General features: G+C 37.9%; 1 protein-coding gene across 1 annotated transcript; it reads left to right on the top strand.

Annotated features, from left to right (window-relative positions):
• Positions 1-882: 882 nt before the first annotated feature.
• LOC104071934 lies at positions 883-16317 on the top strand. Its single transcript, XM_009582567.1, has 9 exons — positions 883-1344; positions 2904-2985; positions 4221-7110; positions 7762-9972; positions 12728-12796; positions 13573-13741; positions 14043-14149; positions 15163-15234; positions 15892-16317. Exons 1-9 carry the CDS (start codon positions 883-885, stop codon positions 16166-16168), a joined length of 6339 nt encoding a protein of 2112 aa, XP_009580862.1. The 3' UTR covers positions 16169-16317.
• The last annotated feature ends 584 nt before the right edge of the window (positions 16318-16901 follow it).

The following is a 16901-nucleotide window of genomic DNA, read 5'->3' as shown; positions in this document are numbered from 1 at the left end:
GCTGGTTTTGCTTAAAGGAGCCGGGAGATCAACACTCGACTAATAAGCCCGTGATTTTGTAAACTGAGTAGCTGATGCTTCTGTAAAAACCTGGCTTAGCCCATTCCTGTTTATCCATATATCTTCAGGAGCGATCAGATTGTAGCATTTTCACATCAGGGTTTTCGCTATGCCGACAGTGCTTGTGTCAGGTCAGTCGGAGCTCCTCTCCACGGTGATGCGCACGCTGCTGCGTGCTCTCGCTGACAAAGCAGGCTGCTGGGGACCGGTGCGTTTCATTCTGGGCTGAAGAGGATCCCCACACCGGTACCAGGGCTCTGTGGAAAAGCAGTGCTGGCACAATGCATGCTACGTGCAGCGTGTCAGGTGCTTATATGCAAGGAGCTCTGAGGCACAGTGTATGAGGGACAATGTCTCAGAAAGTGTTCCTTCAAGGCAGAAAATATATGAAGAAGAGTTGTTTTTTTTTCCCAAAGACTAGAAACTTAAGAACATCACAGGAAAAGAAGTGATGCTTTAGGAGTAGGATGTCTAATACAAGCCCTAGTGATTTGCTTTACAGTCTCTTTTCAGGTTTTCCAGAAGATGAGGGTATATCTGCAGGGAGATGTTTGAATGTGAAAATGAGGCTTGGGAATATCTATTTGTCCGTACTCTCTTCTTTTGTTAATGAAGCATTTGCTTAGATACTCAAACGTTTCTCAGCTCCTTTTTTAAAAAGTTATTTGGAAGTATCTTTCTTAAACATACATGCTTGAATCTTGAAGAATGAAGCTTTTCCTTTTAATCTAGAGATTACTCCTACGTATGTTGATTTACCATTGCTGTTATTTGTAGGGTAAACTGTGAAAAGCCCAGGACAACCGATCTTCAGCTGCCCTGATGCTATCATCTGGGGTGGAATCTCTCCTTGACTCTTCTGCGTCTGCTGTAGTACAGGGATTGTACACTGGACTGCCAGAGAGCATCTCCACTGAACTTATGGCTGTATCAGAGCCTAATGTTGGATTAGATGCAAAATCTGATGTATCAACGCCTGTGCTAGCACACAGTGACAGTCTGTCAGCTGACCGTCATAGGACTTCTGGAGTAGACGACTTTTGCCAGAAGACACAGGATTTGGGTGATATGCTAAAGGTAATTTCTCATGGGCCAGCAGAATCCCTTACTGAAGAATTACTGAAGGCTGGAGACCTCGAAGAGGATGGAAAAAATGAAAAAAGAAACTTGAGGAAACTAGACTGTTCTAGTGATGGATACCAGAAAGAAGACAAAGAGGCACAAGACGCTCAGAAGTATGCTGAATGCTGTGCTTTAACTCCTGGGGAAAGTTGGTCAAAACAAGTAAGTAAATGCAAAAATTCATCCCTGTGTGATATTTTGAATTTAGGGTTAGAGTGACTAGGCAGAGGACTTTGTTCATGTGGTTTCCTGTTTCTTATTTGTGTCTTCTGGCATGTGTGTCATTATTTGGATTATCATGGGTCCAGTGACAAATTAGACTATGCTTCAGTAGACCAACAGTATTTTAAAGTATCAAGCTTTTCACTTTCTTGAATACTGTTGGAATGGTATGAGGCAGGTATGCAACAGAATGAAGAACAAAACTGACCGGTGACTAAAAAGGAGGAAGGAAACAACTTAAAAAGCTCTTTGCCCAGTATCCATGTTTTGTGGGTACAGCATATTCTACCGGTACCGTCATCCCCAGTCAAGGTACTAACCATTAAATAATAGTTATTTCAGTCTGGTAATACTATTATAATGCTACAGGGGGCTCCAGTTTAGTATTCCAGTTTTTAATCTAAAAATAAAGATTATTATTCATTTTTATAATTATTGTTTGTAATTAGAGAGGAAATCACTGTTAGTTTCCCCTTTCAAAACAAGAGACTCGCATGGTCATGGCTTTTTTTTTTCCCCCTACTCTCTAGCAAACACTGATGATAAAAGTGTTCTTTCTAGTCAAAGGCTTGCTGAAAAACATGACAAAGAATACTCTATTAAAAACTGAAGCGTCACAAAACTCTCTATTTAAAAATTAAGATTTTTAGTGACTTTCTTGATCAGTTTTCTTTAGTTTTTAAATAGTTTCTCACACACCAGAAGAACATAGGGGAGGAAAAAAGTATTGTGACTGAACACATACCAGCCAGGAAATATCTGGATAAAGTGCATATGTGCGTGTTTTACACTAATTATTGGATGTTGCATAATACTAAAATACTTTGTGGTTTTAACTCTGGATTTTGATATCTGTTTGGTTTATTTGAAAGTTTGTGAAAATAAAGTTAATTAAATTTTCCATAGTCATTCAGTTTTCCAACTTTCACATATTTCAAATATGCAGGTAGTTTGGTTGTGGGGTTGTGTTTTGGTTTGGCTTGGGATTTTTTTGCGAGTAGACCTAGGTTGTTTGTTCCTGGGTTTATGTGGTTTTGAGCCAAGGGAAGGAGTAGTAGAAGGCAAGTTTTAATAAAGACCAGAAAAAGCATGCATCTTACCAGAGGTATACAGTAATGGTTTGGGGATGTGAGATAGACTTGGAGACTGGATTACTTTTCTGATTCAAATTTGCAACAATTTGCATTTTAAGCCACTTACATTTTAGCTGCTTGCATCGCAAGACTTCATTGCTGCTAAATACAAATGTTTTCTGGATGCATCATTGTTTAATGGTGAGATGATAATGATTGATAGGATCACAAAGGAATGATCAGAAAGTGCTTGTGTGAACCACTTGCAATGCAAGGCTGCCTCTGTGCAAGGGCTGATGTGTTCTGTGGTTTCTTGGTGGTTTTCTTATTCAGAACTAACCTAGTTGAGCAGGTACAGTCCCTGAAACTTGCTAAACATTTCAGAAAAATCGATCAATCTCCATTGATATTTCTGTCTTGTGTCAGGAGGACCCTCACTTAAACCAGCATGACATGAAGTCTTCGAGAAGCTGTTGCACTGAAATAGTGGGATCTCCAAAGAATACAGGTGCGTATTTTAGTTGTACATCCCTATCTATCCCCTGCTTCTCTCCCGGGTTACTTTTTGTTGGTTTAAAATTGATGAGTGAGTGTGGGATAGCTCATTTATTTTGCTTTACAGTAGAAACTATTACCTTGCTTAGCTAGAACAATATGCAAACTTAATCCTCTGCTTTTTCCTGACAGCATATGTACTTTCCTGAAGACCTTTTATGTACAAGACATGTTTTAGTTATTTAATTCAAATACTTATTTACCCCAAAGCAGAAGGTGTTGTTAATAGCAGATGTTCTGCATTTCCTTTTGTTTCAAAGCTGGATTATATGAGAGCAGTAATAGCAAAGATGTGAAAAAGTATGACTCATTCATTTTCTAATGTTTGAAAAAATAAAAAGTGCAGAATTCAAAGGAAGAGGATAACAAAACTGATTTTTAATTTCATTATGATCTGTAATCTTCTAGCTCCAAATACTTTGGTCACTTTGCCTGCATCTAGTAATTATTTTCTTTCTCCCTCCATGCTCTCATAACCAAAACTTGTACTTAGTTGAAAAATGGGATCTAGTCTTGGTCCTTAGTAGAAAATATGAAAAAGATCTGCAGAAGTCTGAGTGAATATGTTCCCTGTAAAGTTTTGAATATGAAGATATTCTACAGTAACTGTAATTTTTTGAATTAGCAGCTTCTTCGTGATTTTACAAAAAAGTTTATTAATAGTCATAATTGCTTGGACAGAATGAGATATGCATTGTCTTCCTATGGATGACTTACCAACAAAAATGTCTTCAAGGAAGAAGAAATGGAAATGGCCGCCTGATGCGCAGCCCTGTTTCTAGGATAGAGCAGATAAAGTACCCACCTATGTGGAGCTTTGATATTACAAATAAGCATTATGATGTTGGCCATGACTTTGTATGTATTGAGTTATAGGCCCTGCATTGCATCTAGCTCGGTATTAGAGGAATCTGAAAAATACAGGTCTTTGGATGCCTGCTGCTCATGGGGAATGTCTGTATTGAGAAGGATTGCATTTGTTACATTAGGTTTGTGGTGGGCTAGTTTGTTTGTTTTTTCTTCTACAGGCTTGTAGTAGAATTGCTAGCATCAGTTCTCACTTTTAAAAACATTTTGGTAACCAACACTGTACACAATATTGTGTGCAATACTAAAAGGAACTTTGTAAGCTGAATGCCTTCTAAATTCAGTATATGGTTCTGACTTGCTTTATTTTTTCCTATGCAGAAGAAAACCAAGCAAATGTTCAGGTGACAGCTGAAACTCTGCCAAAGCTTACTGAAGAAGTACAAGGTATGAAGGCTGATGGGACTAGGCTATTTAGTAAAGCAGGATACAAGAATGACAGAGTGAGTAAAGGTCTTCCACCTGAGAGCAATGAATGCCCAGACATAGACACAGTCGTGGCCAGAGCTGGGGTTTCAGAAACCAGCATGTTAGGTTTTTTAGAGCCTTTGAAAGTCACGGATGTTGGATCAGCCACAGAGCATCCGCAAGAAACAAATGAATATAATGGATTGAAAGCCCATACTGCCATGCCATTGAGAACAGAGGGTAGTGTTGTATCTATTTTGGAGACCAGAGAAGAAAAGTTACCCAGACAAAATCCTGTTAATGAATTCAGTACATCACTTGCTAATTGCCAGACTTATCAACAGGATGAAGAAAACAATGCTCGTGACTTCTGTACTGGTCCTGTACCTAAACATAATGAACCTCATAGGTTGTCATCAGTAGAAAGTTGTAGAACACTCTCCACAAAAAGTTCTGAAGTTTTGTGTTCGGTTCTGAAAAGCATCTGTTATCTGGACTTCAGAAATATGCCACTAGAAAACAATAGTACTGCAGTCCATGGACTTATCAATGAAACCCCCCAAAAGTATCTTCCTGAAAACATTGGAAGTCAGACTCATGATGATCATGGAACTGGGTTTGTAGAAAATCAAACCTCCACATCCGTACCAATAGAGCAGGTCTCAGTGGTCAGGAGTGAAGGATTATCTAGTGCTAAAATTGATCATAGGGAAGTAAGTGCTAGTATAGGTAAATCATACAGCTCTGAATTTGAGGAGGCTGCTGAAGTCCGGAGAAAAATTGCTGTGGGAGATAACGTTGACGTTGGTAGCTGGCCTGAAGCTCAAGAGGGTGCTAATTCTGAGCATTGTCATTCTTCAGTTTTTAGTTCTGTTGCTTCTTCTCCTGAGGAGTTCTCAAAAGAAAAATTTAAAATGGTCCCATCAGAAGGTGATAAGTTGAAAGAGGACCAATGGCAATTCTCTGTCAGTGATCTATGCAAGGATGATATAAAAGAAAATAGTCTATTGATCGAAATGAGCAACATTGCTTCCCATGAAACTGGACAGACAGACATATGCTTTTATAATACCTCCAGTAAAATTTCTCCTCCCAGTAGCCACAGCTGTCTGGATCTTAGTACCAAGCTGGAAAAAGATTCACCTGAGGCACAACTGCTTGAAAAGGAATCTGAGAGTCATGCAACATCAGAGGAGTTGGCTGGCAGTTTAGTTGAAGCTACAGAAGCTAACAGTTTGTCCACTGGCAAAGAAACTGATTTGATTTATACACTAAATGTACCTCTACCTCCTGTTGCACAAAAATCAAGAGAACCTCATCGTAATGAGTGTCCTCCTTGTACCGCTAATGAAGTTTCAAGCAGGGACAAGGCTCAGGATAATCTATCTGGAAAAGAATCAATTGGTGCTTCTGGAACAACAAGGGAACAAGTTGCTGAAATTGTGCTTCATAAAGACAAATTCAAGTCTTCAGTAAGTTCCAGGATGCTTGATAACCCTAATATGACAAGCAAAATTTCCCAAAAGAGCATGAAGTCTTCAGTGGGAAATATAGAGAGTGTGGTCACTGGTTTAGAAAATGAAGATAGTGACACATGGAATTGTAATAATCAGAGTATAAAAGACCAGTGTACTTCCTGTATTTTATCAGGGAGTACACGTGTAGATGATGTTCTCCCGAACAGTCATTCTTTTAATGTTGAGGTTGATAACAGGATTGAAGAAAATTATAATTTGGAAGGAGAAGCTTCAGCTGGATATAATAGTAAAAAGGCAATCATATTTCCAGAAGCACACTTCCCTTTGGCATGTGGATCTCTTCCTTGTGAAGATGACTGGGACAACAGAGGTGTAGATCTGCTCGGGATAAATGATATTTCCACAGCAAAAACCATGTTTTGCTCAGCTTATACTGCAGAGAAGTCTATTGCTACCTTGGTAGGAGATGAGATTTCAAATAAGAATATGGAGGTTGTGAAACAATTTGATCTTTGTAAAGTAACAGATGGCAGTGAAATTGTTTGTGACAGAGATGAGGCAAAAGAACAAATCGGCATGTGTGCTCTCCAGACAGATGAATCTGATAAAATAAGAACTGTGGATTCTCCAAAGGCTCCTGAAGGCAATCGGAAAAATAAGACTAGTGAACAGCTATTAGTCAGATATTTGAACAAAAAAACCTGTGTTCATAATTTTGGATTTTGCAGCTCCCCATTAGGCTCAAAGAAGAGAGAACTAGGCATATATGAGAAGAAAGAAGTGTCATCACTCACAGCTAATCCTTCTGAATATAGTGCTTCAATCTGTGATACATGTCCGTTACTCAGCAACATGAATATTAAAACACGACATGCTAGCCAAACAGAAAAGACCTTTCATCCAATGGAAGGTCAGTGTCTTGCATGTCAGAGTGAGCTTGATGGCCCAGTTCCAGGCAGCAAGCAACATTTAGAAAGTTTAACCAACCAACCAAACACTGGCTTACAGACTACGGCTACTTCTGTGCAAGAAACCAAAATATCCATTGGCTCTAGTCAAAGTGAAGAAATACTGTTAAAAACAGGTGACGACCTGCCTCTGTTAGTTCATAAATATGCACAAGAAGACAGTTTTCAAGGAACTCTAAAAGAGAACGTAGTGGATTTGGACTCTTTAAATGGTGTGAGAAATGAAGACTGCTCAGGATGCGTGGGCTTCATCAGTGATCTAATTGAGAAGACAATCAAACTAAAAGAACACGAGATCGGAGAAGATAAAGGAACTCTTGAAGAAAGCTTTTCTGATAGCAAATCACATTGCTCACAGCATGCTTGCTTTATCAAATGTGCAAAAGAGAGAGCAGAGCTAGTGTTTGCAGGAAAAAAAATGCAGCAATCTTTGCCAAAGATGAAGTGGTTGGTGGAGGGCCAGGAAAATGCAGTTAGTGCCCGATTTTTGCCCTTTTCGTCAATTCATGGGAGTCTGTCATATAAGCCAGAAAATATGAATGTGCTTTCAGAGACAGAAAACAAAAAAAGTCTGAGAATAAAATCTATCTTAAATAACTCTTACCCGCAGTTAACATTTGAGCCTGGTAAAGAAACTGATGCTCAAAAGGGTATTGGTCCATCCCATTTCAGAAAGTTTGACATCCAAGAATCTTTTAATGAGACTCAGGTGGATTCAGAAACACCGTCAGCTCTGAACTTGGGAATCTCTTTGCCTGAGAAAGAAAAGCTGTGTATGTCCTCTGAGAATACACAAATAGATAATCGTAATTTGTCTTCAGCCAAAATTTTTAGCAAAGATTCTTCAGAGACAAAACCTCTTTCTGTAACAATGTCTATTAAGAGAAAAGCCAGCAATACTGATATTCCATCTTCAGAGAATGAAACGGCAACTAGCTTTCTGAATGGTGCGAAAAGCTCAAGGGTTTGTGCACACAGCAAAGAAAGTCTGAGAGATGAGGGGCATAGCATGCTAACTGTAGAAGACATGGATGTGACCTCGCCAAAAAGTACTCACTGTGGAGAAAAGTTTAAGAATACATGTGTAGAAGAAAAGATGGGAAGAGAAGCAATCCCTAGAAAAAAGTTGCCCATAGATTCTTTTCTTGATGGAGAAGATTGTCTATGGGCCTTATTAGAAGATTCAAAAGAGTCTGGTAGCAAAATAGTCCTCAGTACTGAGAATTATGGAAAGGTTTTGGAAGAAATCCCAAGATCTAATCTAAATAATCTTTCAAAAGAAGGAAAAAATGCTACAAAGTTCACAAACTTAGGAGGTACCAGTCTACTTTCAGAAACTGTGCATGATTATCAAGCTGAAGATGCTTCACCAGAATTGCAGTATAATACAACACCCACATTTTATCCGTGTATGAGTAAACTATCGAACAGTTGCAAAGAATCATGCCCAAACTGTGTGGTTTGCAGTGAAGTATGTGTGCCTTACAAATTAAATGCACAGAGCAAAGATAATGTAAAGGAGATGACAGAAGGCCAGGACACTATACCAACTCATTCAGTTTGCAAGAAAAATGAGGCTTTAGGTTCAGAGAGACTTGATCAAATGGAGAAATGTCAGGTACTTAAACGAAAGAAGAAGTATGAGAAGATGGAAGTACATCTGTCAGTCAAGGCACAGGAAGAACAGAAGTCAGAATATGAAGAGAAAGCAAAAATCACACTGCAACCAAGTATGTTGCACAGTTCTGAACTCTTACGTAGCTCTCCAAATGAATTGGTGACATCAAGAAATACAAAGTTTGAAGGTCCTTCAGAGGAGATTTTTGCTGTCAGAAGCAGTGAAAATAAACTGTGTAGCACTTTACAAGAAGTCAAAAGGCCAAAGATTACCACAGATATTATTAGTTCACAGTTTTTGAAGACTCAGGATTCAGAAATGGAAAACCTGAACCTTAATTTAGGGTATGATGGAATCCCTGGTGCCTTTGGAACTACAAATAAACTAAGAGGACCTCTCCCATTAAAAAGACAGCCTGGAAGGACATGCAAAAAAGTTCCCACATCATATCATCTAAAAACCGTAAGAAAAGGCAAAAAAAAAAAAAGTTCACCTTTTTTTGAGATTCCCCCAGAAATATTCCCTAGGCAGGAAAACACACTTCTCAAATCTTCGTACTTACCATGTAAAGCACCGACAATGGAAACAGAAACAGCCGTGAGATTCGTGCATATGCCAAGGCAGAGGGCCAAGAGGTGCAGTTTGTTGAACAGCTTGAAATTTAGAAAAAGTACCAAAGAACCAGCATTGTTGAGCAAGCTGTCTGCAATGGCCAGCAAACTCCTGGCACCTGCCAAAAGCATCCATAACTCAGAAACTCTGCCATATTCTTCTGAAATTCTTCCAGTGGCTGAGAGCTACAGCCAACGTAGATCTAAAAATCTATTGGAAGTCTTTTCTTGCATTAACAGGAACTTACACTCACGCTGGGCTGACAGTTGGTGCACCAAGATGTTCAGCTTTCAGCCTTTGGCACTTTATCCTGTAGAATCTACCAAAATACTTTTTTCAGACTTGAGCCACAAGTCTCCAAGCTCTTTCTTGGATACCCCAGTTTTCCCAATTTCTCTTCACATAAAATTGGACTCCAGTCCTGTGACAGACTTCACAGGGATTACATTCCAGCACTCTGTACATCACAGACCAGTTTTGGGAGAAATGCCAGCACCGCCTTCAAAGTGGACTTTCTCTTTTCTCCTGTCTCAGAGCTGTTCAGATACAACAGCTCTCAAGGAAGATTCCAGTCTAGATAATGAGCTGCATTCCTCTCTCTCTGTAACAACCCCAAGGGCTGTTGCCCTTCATCCTGACCGTGGAAGAAATGCCATAGCTGAAAGAAGAGGAGGTTGCTCCATGCTTGGCCTTCACACAGTGTTAGCACTTTCTTCCCCTGGATGTTACAGGATTTGGACGAGAAGAAGAAACTTAACCAGTCATATTCCTACTGTCCAGAGACTATTTATATCACAATTCGCACAGGGTTTGAAAGGGGCAAGGTATCCAACTTCTGTATCAGATGACCTCGTTTCTTCATTGCCATACTCATTGGGCAGGGTACTATCCATATGGAGTCAGCATGGTCCTTCTGCCCGTCCCTCCGAAATCACTCCTCTCCATTCCAGTCACTGCAAGTGGCAGCCAAGTGTGGGCATCGAGAACAGGTAAAACCCATCAACTTATTTATGAGATTACATATGTATAGGATATGTACTTGCTCCTTTTTTGGGAGGGAGAGGGTAATTGCAGCTTGCATTGGAGGGTCAGTTTCCCCTGTTCAAATCAACACATTCTGCTCCAAAAATGGCTCAACATGAAGATTTTTCCCTATGGAACAGTCTCTTAGCTGAATTTAAATATATTTGCCTTCACTTCTTTAATACTATCCTGTTTTGGCAGAATGGCTAACTCTATTTTCTTCTCCCTTGCAAAATATACACACCATGCATCAGAATATATAATGCAGAAAGGTGAGCTACTTCATTAGGTCTATTCAGAGTGACTGCAGAACAACTGGATTTCTGAGGTAGGAAAGTTTTTTTCAGAGGTCTGAGCCACAAGTGCCACTTGGAACCACTGTAAAATGCTCAATATCAGATTAGGAAGAATCCTAAGGGGCGGGGGATGGCATTCACTTAAATTTTCAATTGTATTCCATGACTGTTCTATGCTGGTTGAAACCTCTTTATGTATGCTATGCCTTTTGATAGTATGTGCCTGATGTATTGTTGGCACAAGCAAGTGTAGCTCCAGTTCAGGTTGGTAATGAATTTTCGTGTGGGTCATTCTCCTTATGAGTGGGAAGAGGACTGAAATCTACTCTGCATGTTTAATTTAACTTTGCTATCAGCATTTAAGATCTTTTTACTAAGAAACAGAATGAGAGAAGAGGTTCCTAGCTCTTTTACAGGATTTTTGCATGCTCTTGAGCAAAGATTTTGCCCTTTATACTTCAGCGATGTGGGGCAGTTCAGTCCCTGATTTTATAGTCTTGAGATTCCTGGATAGAGTATAGGCTCATAAGTACTGTAGAAAAGTCGATTTGATTAATTCTTTTGTTTAATATGTCAGTCTCTAGAGAACTGTTGAATTTGGCTTATCTTATGTCATAGCTTGACATATGTATAACCAAAAATCTTGCTAGATAACTAATGCTGCATTTTGCTTTGTATAAACAGATAACATACCTAAAAGTTTAAATATATCACTTGTTAGTATAATTTCTAATGTCTACCAAAGGTGTGAGTGAGCTTATGAAAGTACTACTCCATTCTGGGAGTTGCCTGCACTAAAAGAATGAAGTTGAATAATGGCATAGAGACAACTTCGCAGCACATTCTATTGAACCTGCATTCTTTTTCATTCCATACGGGTCAATATATCAGGCTGAATTTTCTAGTGTACAAATTAGTGCTCTGGAAGTAATCATACCAGTAAACTACAGTTTGAGCACTAAACTTAAAAATAAGACACTGTTGCCATTCTTTAAAAACAAAAACAAACACCTTACTTTTAAAAACTTACTTCTGTGTGTGAGGCGAATTTATTATTTTGTATTGTTGAGGCATGTTGTTATCCTTGGACTGTGAGATCAGAGCTGACTTACGCTCTCGTGTTTTCTCCCATACTTAAATCTACAGACTTCTAGGCAGCTTGTTACAGCATATCCAGTTAGCTAAAGTATAAGAGGATTTAATTCCTTGACATAAAGGGTAACTTGAACACCCAATGTTTTGCTATGAATGATCTTTATCCCAAAGGGAGAGAAGCCAGGTCAAACCTTATCACTTCAAGAGAAAAATAACCCAAAGTTAAAAAAAACCCCTCAGTTTGTTTTTTCTCTAAAATATCTTACAAATATGTGTATAAGGTAGCCTTAATTCTTCTGCCCCGCTCAGATTTTCTTTGAAGTGCAGTTATTGTAGCATGCAATGAGTTGAAAAGAATGTTTGTAGAAGTTTAAAGAAGTGCAGCAAATAAATTCTATTCTTAAAACAGTTAAGCAAAAACTAATATTAAAGGTTTGGCTATAAAACAACGTAAAGAACAAAACCTAACATTTTAAATATTTAACACCATTTTAGATTCCATTTTGCTGAAGATTGATAGCTTGTTCTCATCAACTAATAATTCTTCTTTTTTTAAAGGTATTAACAGGAACAGTGACAAAAGGATAATGCAGTAAATCTCTCTTAAATTTGTGTGTACTCAAAAAAAAAATCTCCTATGAAATAAATTTTTGGTATATAAATACAAGAATACAAGAAGTATGTTTGGTGCAGTATAAAAGCATTTTCAGCTCCCAGTATGACAAAAATCTTTGCCTGTTTTGATTAAGAAAGTTAAAAAGCAGAAAAATTTAGAAGTCGAATTATGGTAATTACCAACCCTTATGGAAAGGCCTTTGGTTTTTCCAATCGATTAAGAATATTCAAGTAAGATTGTGGGAGTTACAGACAATAGGGAGTTAATCTTATGCAAATCCTTTCTTTCAGTTGTTACTGTTGCCACTATGCACTTTTTTTTATTTAGTAGCCAAATCCTTCAAGGTTTTGGGTTACTTTAATTTTAAAAACTGGGAGTTTTGAATGAGGAATATAGACTTTCATAGAAATAATTACACCTTTCAGACTAATACTGTCTCCCTCTCTTTCTGTACTTGTATTTCCTTTTCTCATCACTACCAATTTTAAGTGAAAGTAGGACTATTTCCCTAACAAGCTGTCAGTGAAATTTAGTGGACTAAATGGCAGATGTGGCTTGCTCTTGTATCGTTTTAGTCTTTTATTCTCATTCCTGATATTAGCATTTTTTGTCTTGCAGTCCAGTTTATACTAATAATTTTTCCCTCAGCTCTTTTATAGTGTAGACCTAATTTCTGTCTGTCTTTGGTTTTTTTTCATTCTTCTTTTGAACCAGCTATGCCACATTACTGCATTTACCTGTACAGAGTATGGAAGCACTACAGACTGCAAGTCATGAGATATGGTGAGTCTCTTGGACTTCGATATTTATTCTGAGTAGTGGGATCATAAGCTTTCTCAGAAAGACATTGCTTATGTCATTTTGGCTTTCAGCTTTTAGCAGTTCACTTCAAGAATAGCTTTCTGATTAAAATGTTAGTGAAGTAAACTGACTGGATCATGTAATGGATAAGTGGAAGGGCATTAATGCAAACACCATGCAGATCATTGCACAGAACAATTCTGTAACTTTCAACCATGTTGTGCCACTTATAATGAAATGAATATGTGAAACTACAGAAGTTTGTTTCCTTACTTGGATATATGTTCTTTCTGTCTGAGCAACTGGACATTAGGTGCTGAAACTTCCTTCTCTTCTTTTTCAGTGTTGGGATGGCAGATACAAAAACTATCTTTTAAATTTATCTGTAAACAAAAAGTAATAAATTAATAGTTGTGTCAAAGAAATTTGCTGGCAGAAAAGGAGGATTAATCACTTTCTGTCAGTAGTTACTAAATAGAGCTGCAACCTGTTTAACTATACAAAAAGGAAAAGAGTGGGTTTAAAATTAGATGTTCAAATACACTGGCAGTTTAGTTTGTTTCAGTATCAATGCAGGCTGCAGCAGTTTTTGGCTCTATGTATGTACCGGAGAAAGTGTTCACTTGGGCAATTTCTGTGAACTGCATTACTTTTTGTGCCTATATTGCAATTTAGGAACATCACCTGAGAGTGTGGAATGCTATTGTAGCATAAATTGAGTATTAACCTACGTATGTTCCCTTCTTCCTCTGTTACAGTCTGGAAACTTCATTCCCTCTTCCGTTACCAAAGTCTTGCTCACTTCCAGAATCATCGCCATCTCCCCCCAGGCTTTCAGTATCGGAGCTTCAGGTCCATGACCTTGATGAAGCTGATGCTTCTGTTCCAGCCTGTCTTAGATCCCCAAATGACACAGAACTGAAAAAAGTGAGTTAATTTTAGATTTCGGAGATCTCAGGCTCCTGGTTCCCCAGAACTTGAAGCTGCTGCTGCTGAATATTATCTAGTAACAGTTAAAGGTGAGGAGAGAAAACAGGCCGTTAGTCCTAGTCTGTGCTGCTTCTTTCTTTTGTTCAAGCAAAAAGAAGGTGGCAAAACAAAGAGGAATGTTTATTCTATAGATAATGTATACTGAACATAAAAGGGAATTCTGTTGACTTGCATGGTCATTATTTCCTTAATTTTAACTTTTTTTTCTTTCTTTTTTTTTTTTTTTTCCTTTCCTAAGACTGAGCCAGAAAAGAGGCCAAAGAAAGTCTCACAGATCCGAATCAGGAAAACTGTTCCTAAGCCGGACCCTAACCTTACTCCAATGGGACTACCCAAACCAAAAAGGTGAGCAGTATCTTTTAAATGGACTCATACTAGCTTCTGTTGCTTACATTTCCTGCATAATAATGTAATCATTTCAATAAATGCTTCTCTTACCACCACTATTTTGTACACTCCCAGTTGAGTGATATCTGATGTTTGCTTCCTTCATAAGAAAAGATTGACACAGCTGTATCAACTGTATAAAAGACTGAAGAAAGAAATTGGTCTTTGAACATAACTTTTTTCAAGTGAGAAAGGATAAATAAAGAACTATTGGATATGAACTACTGACTGGGTTTTAGGCAAAACTTGAAAAACTAAGCTGCAATGGCATGATTTTCTAAAGAAGAAAGAAGTTCATTTTGATAAACATACATTGAAAATGAGTCATTCTACAATGCATAGTGAGATGAAGTGATCCATTAGGAAAGGAAGTCTGTTGATGCAAATTATGTTGGAGTTCTTCACAGTCCCTTCTTTGTTTGTGGTATATGATCTTAGGGAAACATTAGTTCAGTGTAAATGTGGGTAACTTTTCCAATCAGTCATCTAGTATTTTGTTCACTTAAACAGCAGTGCCAGCTTTGACAAAGGAATGCATTTCTTCAGAGATCAGCTTGCTAATTAAGTGTCAATAACTAACTTTTAAAACCAGTCTCAAGACATGAAATGTTAATCTGCTAAACTGTAAGTTTTTTCTTAGCTTCCACAAAAAAGTGACCTATGAAGGGATTTCCCTTTCTTCTTTTGAAACATCATAGAATGTTGGAAGGAATGTTGACCTCTGCAGAAATGGCAAGTCTTGACCCAGACCTTATAAAAACACTGTATGAAATTAGGTACTTAACGACCTCATTTTTCATTCCTCCCTATCCCCAATTAGAATCTAAATCTATGTTTTAAGTTAAAGCATAATTAGTTAGCGTTTAAGCATAGAACGCAAACCAAATTTGTTTCTAGTAAATCTGCTTGTTGTGAAGAGAGGTAGTTTTGAAATTCTTCTTTCCTGATTTATTTGTTCATTACTTTTTCAGGCTTAAGAAGAAAGAATTTAGTTTAGAAGAAATTTACACAAACAAGAACTATAAGTCTCCTCCTCCAGCCAGGTTGGTTCTGCTTCCTAATGAGAAAACTAAGATAAATGTAAATTACTTAGGCAGAGAGAGAGAAGATTAAAGGTGTCTGAAAGCTAAGAGGGAGTTTAAAGTGGTAGAGAAAGTTAATTCAAAAATAGTATCTTTACTATTTGTATGGAAAGTAGTGAAATAGAGTATCAACTAAGAATTTGCAGCTGTTTAAGTATGGATTTGTGTATTTTTTTAATCTACTCATTCATTCCACCCTCCATCCAAGTACAGTACTTACTTTTTCAAAATTCAAAGGCAACTAAATATTCTTTAAAATACTAAGAATAACTGCCTGTCATCAAGTATAGTATGGATATCAAAACTGCTACATTTTTTAATGTTCAAATCTATTTATTCTACAAAATGAAGATTCTATAATTGTGCTTTTGAACTGAAATACGGATAGAAAGAGATTCAACTCAAATGTCTATGCACCAATAACAAATTATTTCGCTAGCAGTAATGTGCAGTTGTAGGAAGTGTAAGCTGTAGATAAGTATACATTACAAGAGGTGTGGAGGGACTGTAAAAATGTAAAAGTTAGAAGTGTGTTTACTTGGGTTATGAAATCCACCAGTCTCCCTGTCCTTAACTGCTTACTAAGTATTCATGAGTTCATTCCTTTGCTTTTACCAGGAGCTTGGAAACAATCTTTGAAGAGCCCAAGGAGAAAAATGGACGCTTGATCTCTGTCAGCCAGCAGAAGAGAAAGCGGATCCTAGAGTTTCAGGACTTTACTCTTCCCCGGAAAAGGAAGACACGAGGCAAAATCAAAGCAGTGGGTAGTTTCACCCGAGCAAAAAAAGCTGCACTACAAAGTGCAGAGTTAGATGCTCTTCTGAGTCAGAAGCTAATGGACCTTGAAGCCTTTTTTGCAAAGGAGGCTGAGCAGGAGCAGACCTCTAGCATCTGAGGGAGCCATTTAGCTGAAAATGGTCCAATCAGCTCCTTTAGTATTTTAGTCCTGTTGGGAGAAATCTACTGACTTCTTCATACATTACTCTACCACTCTGTTCTAAAATCTGGTGATCAGTTTTTGGCTGTGGCCCTCTTTAAGGTGCTATTTTATTTTATTTTAAAATGCTATTTGAGGGATTCTTTTAGGCCACATACAATTTACCATTCCATCCCCAACCTCTGGAAATTACTGCTAATGTTTAATTATGTTTAAACACCTTTTGGGGGTAGAGTAGTAGTGTAAAGGAGGAAGTAGTGCACCTTCAGTGATGCTAGAACTCTGTACTCCAGATCATTTGCACATTTGAGTCTGCTGTTGTTACTGTAATGGCTATTTTGAAGAACCTGACAGAAGAGATACGGTGTTTGATAAAGATGAATTCTAGCAAACACATTCTTGATATACCACTAACTTTTTAATGATTAAAAGTAGCTGTCTGGTTTGCTTTCAGTTGTTTCTTCCTTCTGTTTACTTAGAAGGTTCCTTCTGAGTTTCTGTGCCCTTCCTGGCTTCAGGCAGCAGAAGCCTCACATAACTAGACTTTAAATAACTTGCACTTTGTATATGTTTCTTTATTTGCTGCGTGAGGACATCTTTTAACATGATTGAGCTCAAAAAAGGTAATATTTTAAGAAAAAATTGTGCTCAGTACTAATTTTTCCTAAATAGTAGAGTTTTTAACTACTTG

The sequence above is a fragment of the Fulmarus glacialis genome, unplaced genomic scaffold (genome assembly GCF_000690835.1).
Source record: "Fulmarus glacialis isolate BGI_N327 unplaced genomic scaffold, ASM69083v1 scaffold35907, whole genome shotgun sequence".
NCBI classification, from domain to species: domain Eukaryota; kingdom Metazoa; phylum Chordata; class Aves; order Procellariiformes; family Procellariidae; genus Fulmarus; species Fulmarus glacialis.
The sequence above is the reverse complement of the archived record's forward strand: the minus strand, read 5'-3'. Positions and strand labels throughout refer to the sequence as shown.